This window comes from Hemitrygon akajei, chromosome 7 (genome assembly GCF_048418815.1).
Source record: "Hemitrygon akajei chromosome 7, sHemAka1.3, whole genome shotgun sequence".
NCBI lineage: Eukaryota > Metazoa > Chordata > Chondrichthyes > Myliobatiformes > Dasyatidae > Hemitrygon > Hemitrygon akajei.
In genome coordinates this window covers 140,608,277-140,619,929 of record NC_133130.1, presented here as the reverse complement: position 1 = coordinate 140,619,929, position 11,653 = coordinate 140,608,277, and the positions used below count along the sequence as shown (strand labels likewise).

At 44.7% G+C, this 11,653-nt stretch overlaps 1 protein-coding gene across 1 annotated transcript; it reads right to left on the bottom strand.

Moving 5' to 3' along the window:
* Positions 1-3,279: 3,279 nt before the first annotated feature.
* On the bottom strand, positions 3,280-10,088 carry phpt1 (phosphohistidine phosphatase 1). Its single transcript, XM_073052124.1, has 3 exons — positions 9,905-10,088; positions 6,741-6,865; positions 3,280-3,953 (listed from the first exon to the last, which is right to left on the bottom strand). Exons 1-3 carry the CDS (start codon positions 10,044-10,046, stop codon positions 3,861-3,863), a joined length of 360 nt encoding a protein of 119 aa, XP_072908225.1. The 5' UTR covers positions 10,047-10,088; the 3' UTR covers positions 3,280-3,860.
* Positions 10,089-11,653: the final 1,565 nt, after the last annotated feature.

Below are 11,653 nucleotides of genomic sequence, written 5' to 3'. Positions count from 1 at the left end.
TCTCCTTGCCCACCCATCACCTTCTTCTCACCCCCTTTTTTCTTTCTTCCATGGCCTTCTGTCCCTTTCACCAATCAACTTCCTAGCTCTTTGCTTCATCCCTCCCCTCAACGTTACACCTATCGCCCGGCGTTTCTCTCTCCCCTCCCCCCAGCTTTCAAATCTACTCCTCAGCTTTTTTCTCCAGTCCTGCCGAAGGGTTTCGGCCCAAAACATCAACTATACATTTTTTCCATACATGCTGCCTAGCCTGCTGAGTTCCTCCAGCATTTTGTGTGCGTTGCTCGGATTTCCAGCATCCACAGATTTCCTCTTGTTTGTAAAGTCTGCAGTTGTCTTGAACTACATCATAAAGGCAGTTGTCTGATATGGATTGAGACATTGATTAAAAGGGAAGAGGGTAGTCAAGCAGCCTTGGACATCTGGGATAACTCTCATCAAGAACATGTTCCATTGAGAAAGATGATCTACCCATGGCCAACTAAAGTCAAGAAGAGTATCAAGTTGAAAGAAAAGACGCACAATGTTAAGAAGATAGAAGGCAGAAGACTGGGAAATTTTAAAATCCAAAATATGACTAGAACAAAGAGGGGAGACCGCAGATTGAGTATGTTATCAAAAACTAAAACAGAGTTACAACTTTTACAAGTATATAAAAAGGAATGAACTACCAAAGGTAAACATTGTGCCTTATAAGATGAAAATGTAGGTTTAATAATAGGAAATGGCACATTCTTCGAATAAATGTTTTGTACCTATACTTACTAAAACATGCCTACAATAGAAAATCAGGGGGGGGGGGGGAGAGATAAGCCATTATCACTGAAGCACTGGGGTAAATAAATGGAAATAAAGATTGACAAATGAAGGACGTGATAGCTTTAAAAGGATAGAAGCATTGGTTGTGGTCTTTCAAAATTGCCTGGATTCTGGAAAAGTCCCAGATAATTGGAAATCTGCATATGCCCCCTTCTCTCCTCTCCCCGTGCCCCCTACCCAACTCCAGTGTTCAAGGAGGGAGACCGTAGGAGGAAGCAATAGGTTAGTAACCCTAATGTCAGTCATTAGGAAAAATGCTAGACTCCGTTAATGAGAAGGCAAAAGCAGAACACTTAGAAAATAAGACAATCAAGCAGTCAACTTGGTTTAAAAAAGTGTGATCACATTTGATAAATATATTATCATTTTGAAAATGTAAGGACCATTGGAGATAAAGATGAACCAAAGTGTAACGCCCTGGTTCACATCTTTACTGTTATGCTGTGGGTGTTTAATTTAGCAGCTGTGTGGGAGCAGTCAGTTCTGCTTTCAGCCTGTTTGGGTTATCATTGAAGATAAAGGATGATGTGGAATGTGTGCAAACCAATTAGTGGGAGGTTTTCTTGGTGAGGGACAATAAGGTTGGTGTTAGGCGTTTGTTCAAGAGGAGATGAAGAGAGAAGAGGCTGGGGAGAACGGGTCATGGCATACGATCTGGTGGGAGACCCACTTATTCGAGATGGAGTGCAGGTGACATTCAGAAGGTAATGGGCTTTCACGCTGACTGAGAGCCCAGCACGTGAGTGACAGAGAAGTTCAAGATCAGCTCCAGCTTGTGCACATATGACTGTTTAATTAGAATGGGCCCTTTTTTTGTTATTCTATACTAACACTTTATAAATAAATATAATTCCTTTAATTGCATGCAGTGCACTGTCTGTTATTTCGTGGCGCTCATTTGTAACAGAGATGCAAATTACACAGCATCCACACAAACAGGGGTTTAGGGTGGGAGAGCGCCTCAACCTCATGAGTTTAGCGGGGCCAGAGGTTGTCATCCCTAGACTTACGCAGCCAAGGAAACTGGGGGGGCTTTCAAAAGGATACAGTGTATTTATGTTTCCAAAAGGCATTCAAAGGTGAAACTTAAGGTATTTGGCTAATATACTGCCATGGATAACAGAAACCAGAGTCAGAATAAAGGGATCATGTTCAGGGTGCCAAACTGTAACAAATGGGATGCTATTGAAGCTTTAAATGTTTAATGGCGTATATTAAGAGAGTTGTAGGTACCCTTGTTGCAGCAAGTTGTGAGGGTACAGAGTATGTAATGGGATGTGTGTGGATGAACAATTGGATTATAAATGTGGGGAAATGTGAGTATGTCCATTCTGACAGATAAACAGAATACCGTTTGTTCAGAAGGATCAGTGTGTCCTTGTACATAAATCATTTACAAGTATAGGTCCTGAGTGGTCTTGTTCCAGTGGCACTAAATGCCAGTAAGGAAGCATGGTAACGAAGTGGTTAGCACAATGCTTTACAGTACCAGCAACCCGGTTCAATTCCCACTGCCGACTGGAAGGGATTTGTATGGGCTCCCCATCACCAAATGGGATTCCTCCGGGTGCTCTGGTTTCCTCCCACAGTCCAAAGACCCACCAGCTGGTAGGTAAATTGTCCCATGATTACTCTGGGGTTTAAATCAGGGGTTGCTGGGTGACACGGCTCAAAGGACAAGGGCCTATTCCTCACTGCATCTCAATCAACAACCAAATCAATGAAGTGCAGTACTCTGTATTGTATTGGGCTCTTTATTCAAGCTGGGACATAGTACATTGGAGGCAGCTCACTAAACTTATTTCAGGAAGAAGATAAGTCTTATGGTGAAGGTTTAAGTAGGTTCATACTCGAAAAACAACAAACAATATTATTGAAACATAAACAACACACACAAAATGCTGGTAGAACACAGCAGGCTAGGCAGCATCTATAGGGAGAAGCGCTGTCGACGTTTCGGGCCGAGACAGCGCTTCTCCCTATAGATGCTGCCTAGCCTGCTGTGTTCTACCAGCATTTTGTGTGTGTTGTTTGAATTTCCAGCATCTGCAGATTTCCTCGTGTTTGCTTATTGAAACATAAAATGCTTTTCCCCGTGAGAATCTAGAATAAGGAGATATAGTTTGTCATTTAAGATGAAAGAGGAAATTCTCTCACCCAAAGTGCTGTGGAAGCCAAATCAGTGAATACATTCAAGGCTGGTGTGAACATATTTTTTACTAAGGGCAAGTCAAAGAAAAAAAAATGTGGAAGAGTAAGCCAAGATCAGATCAGCTACGATCATATTGAGTCATGAATCCGGATTGACTGGCCAATTGGCGTACTTGTGCTCCTAATCCTAAATCCTGTTCAGTTCTGCTATTGAGCCTGTTAAATAGGAATAAAGGACAATCTATGTGAGTGAACATTGAATTAGTTTCTTTCTGGATTATAACAAATGCAAATATCTATACCTAGAGGTCTAATAAATTTAGCTTTAATGTTTCAAATGAACAGATTTCAGAGGCAGGGAATTCCATGTTTCCCTTGTGCTTTCTAACATCACCTAATCCCAAATCTTCTCAGTTTGTATTCTTACACCATGGGAGGTTTCTATTTGCCCTCCTAAATCTTTTAAACATCTGAAACATCACCCTTACATCTTTTAATCATTAGAAACGCCATCCTTACATCTTTCACACACAAGGATCATTATTGGACTGCAACTTGATTGCACATTAGGTGACTCAGCAAAGCACACCCTCCAAGCTGAATGGTGAGCTGTGTGGTTGGGGAAATCCAATCAGGTCAAGCCATCTGAGCACCAGAGATGCACAGCTAATGAGAAAAATCTCCCACCATAAAGGATCAATCACTGATTAACACAGATCACATCATACATGATCAGTTGAACCAGCAGAGCAGCTGCAGCAAAAAACTTCCAGATTAATTGAGTTGGGTTGCTTTTACATCAGGAGGCCTTAGTCCACAGGCAAGAAGTTCTTAACACTGTCAGCAGTGCTGCTGTATCAACCCAGAGGTGGAGTGTGTCCTCGGCCATCTCAGTACCCTTCATCTGCCCAGGTCACAGTGTAGTCTGGGTACTTGACCTTCAGGATCTGTGTTGTTATTTCATGCTTTGCCCGGCCAAAGCCCTGTGGGGGAGACGAAAGATATGATTAAAGAATCACAGCCTCCAGCAATACAGCCATGCGAACATAGAGGTGACAGATGGAATTTGATGTGGGAAATGAGGTTATCCACATCCACTTTGGCAAAAACAACAAAAATCGGATTAAATGGAGCACAATAACGAGCAACAGAATGCTGGGATTTGGCTGTGCCTGTAAGTGAAGCACAGAATGTCGGGTACATAGTGATTAGCTGTGCCTGTACATGAACAACAGAATGGTGGGGCACAGAGTGACTGGCTCTGCCTGTACGTGAAAGAGAGAATGTCGGGTGCAGAGTGACTAGCTGTGCCTGTACATGAACAATAGAATGGTGGGGAACAGAGTGACTGGCTGTGCCTGTACATGAACAACAGAATGTCGGGTACAGAGTGACTAGCTGTGCCTGTACATGAACAACAGAATGGTGGGGAACAGAGTGACTGGCTGTGCCTGTACATGAACAACAGAATGGTGGGGAACAGAGTGACTGGCTGTGCCTGTACATGAACAACAGAATGTCGGGTGCAGAGTGATTGGCTGTGCCTATACACAAAACAATTTAACATGCAGAAACAGCTGGTAAATGGAAAGTAAATTAAAGCCTTTATAACAAAGTGGATGGAGTTTAAAAATAGTTACGTCTTGGTACAACTCTATAGATTGCTGGGCACTGGGTGCAGTTTTGGATCTGTGTCTAAGGAGGGATATATATACACTGGAAGTAGCTCTAAATGTACTAGGTTGATTCCTGGAATAAAGGGTTGTCTTCTTAAAAAAAAACTTAATGTATTCTGCCTAAATTCAGTGGAATTAAAGTTCTAAATGGGCTTGGCAAGAGAAATGCTTACAGCTTGTTTCCCCTAACAGGGAATCTACAAGTCAGAGTCCTGGTTTCAGAATAAGAGATCAGCTGTTTAAGGTGAAGATAAGGAAGAATTTCTTTCAGAAAGTCACTAATCTTTGCAATCTCTCCCTCAGAGAGCTCTAGAAGTGTAGTCATTGAAAAGAGATTTTCGGACAGAGAAGTCAGGTTTATGGGCGTAGGGTAGAAAGACTAGAGAAAGCTGAGACTAGAGAAGATGACTCTGAATGGAACACCAAGTTCAGGGTCACCATGTGACTTCTCAAGTCTTTACTTGATCATATTTACTGGCAAGGTACAATAAGGTGAATGCACATTTACTACTTCTAGCAGCAAACTCAAGGACTCCTGTGAGTGCTTGTGCAGATGGGTGTAACTGTTATGTTAATATTCAGCCAAGGGAGTGGATGGCCTGAATTTCCAGCCACATGGGAAACAGTCCAATGTTCTCAGTGCCACGGTACTGAAGGCAAATTTATCACAGATTAAACAAGGATGGAACACAGCAGAATCAGCAGTGCTCACAGATTAACCTTGTGAGGCAGAGGTCCATCCAAACTCAGGATTATTGCAACTTGCAGCAACATATGAGCTTAAATAACTCTACATAATGTACCAACACCTTCACAGAAAGCTCTGTGTAGACCAGATGACCTGTGATTAGTTGTGTCAATCAGGACAAATGCCTAAAGAGAATTGCTCGATATTACCCAAAGGATCATTGTTTAATGCAAGCACAGGTCTGTGCTGCTCTGTATAGTCCAACAGGCCATCACTCTTCACTTAGAGGCTGACATTTTCTCCATGAATAGCAGCAGAAGCCAAAGCTATTGCACACTAGATGTGAATACCATACACTATCTACCAATGAGGGTGCTCAGTCGTGGAGGAGAAAGTCTGTCTAATTTAACCAAGGACTTCAGAAGATTAGTGTAGAAACTACCATATATACATGTCCCACCTGCAATAGAGCTTGTGGGTCCAGGATGGGAATGTATAGCCAAAGATCTCTTTTCCCGTTTCCAGTATTTTTTATTAGTTTCTACATGAGATCTCACCGGTAAAAGAGTGGACGTCGTCATTGAATTTCGATGGACAACCGAAGAAGTGTAGAAGCAGCAGCATGATAAACAGCCTGCATACTGCCTGTAGTTATAGAATAATACAACAGGAAAACAGGCCCTTTGGCCCAACTCATCCTTGCCCAGTAAGCTAGCCCCATTTTGACCCAAGCCCCTCCTGTCCATGTCCTAACCAAATGTCTTCAGCAATGATACCCTCGGAACATCCTCTCTAAGTACTGTTGTGTACCCCCTCATCAAAAAGGCTCTCTTTTCTGTACCGGTCATCTGTATCCTGAAATATTAAGCTGCCAGTCTTGCCCTTCTCTCAGTCATGCTTCTGTACTATCCCAGTCCCCAGGGTCAACCCATGCCTCGAGTTCACCCACCTTACCTGTTATGCTTCTTGCATTGAAATAAACTAGTTTAAACCAGCAGTCTTTCCTCTCCTTTTACTGTGCACATGGCTACCCTGACCATTCATTGGCTACAGACTTCTCAACAGCCTCTTTACTGTCCTATCATTCAGTTTAAACTGAAGAAGCCAAGGTGCACCAAGGAGCATGAGTGAATCTCTCTGCCATGTTATTTGTCCCCCTTTCTACCACAGAAGAGATCCCAATACTCAAAGGACACGAATCCCTGTGTCCTGCAGCAGCTCCTCAGCCATGAACTCACTACCTACCTCACTATTTATGCTCTCACTAACAGGCGCACTGGGAGGAATCCAGAGATCACTGTCCTCGAGGCCCTGCTTTTCAGCTTCTTGACACCCGAGCCAGAGGATGGAGTCTGGTGTTACCCCAGTGCAATGGCTCAGTAACCAATTTCTCAACAATTGCTCACCATGGAGTATCCGTAAACGTGTATCTTCTTCTCTCCATTATCATGCTTGATTCGACCTCCACCCTGGCACTCACAGTAAAGGCCCTGCTTCTCAATCTCCATAGAGACCTTGTCGTAGATATCCGCTGTTAAAGGAAAATACAAAACATTTTCAAGTCTAAGGCTCCTTTATCAAGCAATATACTAAAATATGCCCACTACATAAAACCATAATGCATAAGAGCAGAATTAGGCCATTTTTGTGATCATGGCTGATTTATTTTCTCTTCTCAACCCCATTCTCCTCCCCATAATCTCTGACATCCTCATTAATCAAGAACCTATCAAACGCCACTTTAAATATCCCCAATGACTTAGCCTCCACAGCTGTCTGTGGAAATGAATTTCATAGATTCACCACTCACAGGTCAGAAGTGCCATTACTGTAACATCTCAAAAACCGTGGGATTGAGTTCAAGAGCCAAGAGGTAACATTACAGCTATTTTGGACCCTGGTCAGACCCCACTTGGAGTACCGTGCTCAATTCTGGTCACCTCCCTATAGGAAGGCCGTGGAAACTATAGAAAGGGTGCAGAGGAGATTTATAAGGATGTTGCCTGGATTGGGAAGCATGTCTTATGAGAACAGGTTGAGTGAACTCCGCCTTTTCTCCTTGAAGTGATGGAGGATGAGTGAGAAGCACTGATCGTGTGGATAGTCAGAGGCTTTTACCCAGGGCTGAAATGGCTAACATGAAAGGGTACAGTTTTAAGGTGCTTGGAAGTAGGTACAGAGGAGACATCAGGTGTAAGTTTTTTTATACACAGAGAGTGGTGAGTGCGTGGAATGGGCTGCTGGCGAAGGTGGTGGAGGCAGATACAATAGGGTCTTTTAAGAGACTCCTGGATAGGTACATGGAGCTCAGGTAATTTCTAAAGTGCAAGTTTGGTGCCGAAGGGCCTGTATTGTGCTGTAGATGTTCTATGTTTATGTCTCTCTCACACACTTATCTCACCAATCAGCTAGATCCCAGATCATGTACACTTTAAAGCTCCCCTCTACTATCCTCTCACATACTCCCAGAATAGATACAGAGTAAACCTTCTTCCAAACTGGCCCATCAGATGCACATCCATTGTGGGCAGATCAAGTTAGATACACAGTGAAACTCCTCCACACTTTCCCTTGAACAACCCTCAGGCCAGCGTCAGCACTGGTTACTTTCACAGGGGAAGTTCCCCCTTCACTGCCCTGACAAACACTCACTGAACAAGAGTTAGTTCTCATTGCCCTATCACAACAGTTGTAAGGCAGGGTTTTTTTTAAAATGTACTACTCCTGCACAGATTCCATGTTTCTACATTCTTGCCCTTGTCTGCCATTTGCCAGTCTAGTCTGCCATTTGGCACAGAGGGACTATCAATGCAGGAAATCTTCCCCCTTTATATTGGGAACTCAGGATGCAAAGTACCACATAAAGCTGTCCCATGCAAGAAGTTTTTAGGTTGGATTATGGACTCCCAGGCCACTTGCCATTTCAACAGCCTGGTTTAACCTACTTTCACGTTTATACAGTAAGTGAGAAGTTGCAACTCCCAACAGCATTTGGAGTCTGCAAGTCTTTTGGAGGTATCTGAGGAGATTTAGATGGGAATGTCTGTGGTCTGATTAGTGACTTCGCTGATGACATGAAGATTACTGGAACTGTAGATACCAAGAATTGTAGATACAGAAGGATAAAGATCAGCTGGAAAATTGGACAGTATTAGCCGATGGAATTTAATCCAGACAAGTGTGAGGTAATGCATTCTGGGTCATCTAGTACTAACCATACATTTACAGCAAACAGCAGGAAGTGTTGCTGCACAGAGGCACCTTGGGATGCAAGTTCATAGCTCCCTAAAATTGGTGATGCAGATGGATAGGGTAGTAATAGAGGCATTCAGCTGGCTTGCTTTCATGGGCAGGGGGATCAAGTAAAAGAGTTGAGACATCAGGTTGTAGCTATACAAGGCATCGATTTGGCAACACTTGCAAAACTGTGTATTTCTGGCTACCACACTGTAGAAAGGATCTGGAAACAGTATAGAAGGATACTGCCTAGAATGGAGGGCTTTATTTACAAGGAGAGATTGGAAAGGCTCGGTCTACTCTCACTGGAGTATAGGGAGCTGAGTGGTGACCTTGAAGTAGTTTATAAAATTATGAGCATAGATAGAGCAGGTAATCAGAGTCTGTTTCCAGGGGTGTCTTACACTACAGGACATACTTTTAAGGACAGTAGGGAATTATTTAGAGGAGATGAGGGTGCAAGATACGAACTGCCAGAAAAGATGGTAGAGGGAGGTATAATCACAGCATTTTAAAAGCATTGGACAGGCACGTGGATAGGAAACGAATAGAGGAATACAGGATTAGCATAGTCAACGTGGATGAGTTGGGTTGACAGGTCTGTTTTCATTCTGTATGATATATCAGCTCCATACTTCAACTTTGATCAACTTTGCAGGTTGAGACCCACTTTAGGTTGAAACCCCAAGTTCTGATGCAGGACTCTGAACTAAAACACAATCCTAACCTAAAATGTTGACTTCCTCTGACCTTCCACAAATGCTGCCTGACCTACTGAAATGTCAGCAGTTTGCTTTTCTGCATCAGTCTAGCATTGCAGTGCCTTGTGTCCACACAACATAATCCATTCCCGCTTGCCCCTGCCAGAAAACTCTTGTACAATAAAATTTGATTTCTTGGGTATACTTTTGCACCACACCTACTGTTTCCCTTTTATCCAACATTGAAATAATCGTTCTTTTATCAACCTTCATCCCGCTCCTTATAGCCCCCATTAAACTTGACAAAAATCATCATGTGCTATTTGCCTTTATAAACAAGACAGCACAGGGTTGAGGAGACAATCCAAAAGAAAGCAGAGAACTGAAAACTTCCAACCTGCAAATAGACCCCTCCCACCTTCACTCCTCCTTCCAATGCCTCCATTCACATCCTCTCACACCACACGCCCCCACACCCCTCATAATCCTCTGAGCACATCCCCCACACCCTTCTAAACCTCCCCTCACCTCACACACCCATTTTCTCTCACCCCCACCACCCAACCCTCTTCACATCCTCTTACACCGGCACCCTTCCCGCCCCCCACCTCCCGTCTCGCCTGCCCGGTTACCGTGGTACTCCGCCGAGGCCCATCCCCGCACGATGTCCTTCTCGGGACCGCCCTCCTGCCCGACACGGATCAGCACATACTTGAAGACGCCGCTCGGGTCCACCACCACGTCGGGGACCCGGTCAAAAGCTGAGGCCGCCATTGCGCTGTCCCACGTGCCCCTGCGCCAACGTGCGCGCCGAAGAGCGCGTTCCGCTCACGCCGCGCAGCGTGCGCGCACCCATCAGCCTCTGCCGAAACGACGTGCCTAACCAGAGCCTCCATCCACCTGCCCAGAGCTTTGCTGCTGTTCACCTGAGCCCCAACTCCACCCTGCTCATTTACCCTCTGCGGTCCCTCCCCACCTGTCATCCAACCCCACTCATCTATCCTTTCGTCCTCCTCACTCTCCATCTAACTTGCCCCACCTATCACCCTCATTTCCCCATCTAGCATGGCCTCCCCACGCAGCCACCCCAACTATTCCCCCATCAAATGAGTATTAACACCTCCTGCCGCACTTTCATCCACCTCCCGTCCCCATTTATAGAACCTCCCCAATTCCCCACCTCGCAGTCTGTTAACCCCCCCATCCATCCCCATTTCTTTTAATTTGCCCACTGCACCCTCCCCAACAAAGCCCCTCAATGTGTGAGGAGATCAGTGTGTGTGTTATTGAATTGAATCTGGCCCCTTAGGCAGAAGCTCAACAGTAAATACCACCTTCCCCACCCACCACACATCTGCCCTGTAGAACAGATGAGTGGGGAATAATTGCCTTATCTTGCTGATGCACCATCAATAACTCACGCTGAGACTTAGGAAGTGAGATATCGGCTTTTATTGACTGGAAGAATAAACAGCACTACATCCTGGGGAAAATGAGGGAGAGCAGCAGCCCACAGTCGCCTTTATACAGGGGTCTGTGGGAGGAGCCACAGGAGCAGTCAGACAGGTATATCTAGTTCACCACACTTGCACTTTGTTTCAGGATTTAAAACATTAGAGATCTAATCTTAGGGATTTGGAGAATCAAAGGGAGTGGACTAACAGAACAGCATAAATTTGGATTTCGGATGGAGGTGCAGGGGAGGGATTCGAAGAGGAGAGAGGCCAGGAGTAGATTCTAAGTATGACCATTCAGCTTTGATAAATTGCAGCCGTTAATTTATTAACTTTCAGTGCCAGGGTAGCGTATCATTTAGCACGAGCCTATTGCAGCTCAGGGTGTTATGGAGTTCATAGTTCAATTCTGGCGCTGTCTGTAAGGAGTCTGTTCGTCCTCTCTGTGTAATGCGTGGGATTTCCCTGCGTGCTGCAGTTTCGTCCCACAGTCCGAAGGCTTACCAGGTAGGTTAACTGGTCGTTGTAAATAGTCCGATGATTAGACGAGGGTGAATCGGGTTTGTCGGGGGTTGATGGGGCGGCGTGGCTCAAAGGACCGGAAGGCCTACTCCGCCCTGTATCGCAAAATAAAAGAATAAAAGTTCACAAGCGCAGAAAGGAGATGGGACTCCTCTGCCAGTCTGTCACTGTGGAGACTGACATTGCCCCTCGACTCAGAGTCTGGGGCAGGGAACCTGCCGGGTCAGAGGAAGCAGATCTCACAGTGCAGGAGCCTGGCTCTCAACTGCCTGCCAAGCCGGCAGGAACCTGCAGGGATTCAGCTCAGTCTCCAATACCCAGATGCAGGAAACGGAAAAGGACCAGCAGAGCTGTTGAAAAACAAATTTTATGAAAACATTTGTAATCTTGTTTACTAGTTATAAA

Coding starts and splice junctions, on each gene's coding strand:
- phpt1 (XM_073052124.1), bottom strand. CDS start 10,046: ATGGCGGCCTCAGCTTTTGACCGGGTCCCCGACGTGGTGGTGGACCCG. Junction 6,866..9,904: donor GGCCTCGGCGGAGTACCACG/GTAACCGGGCAG, acceptor TTCCTTTAACAG/CGGATATCTACGACAAGGTC. Junction 3,954..6,740: donor ACGTTTACGGATACTCCATG/GTGAGCAATTGT, acceptor TCTCCCCCACAG/GGCTTTGGCCGGGCAAAGCA.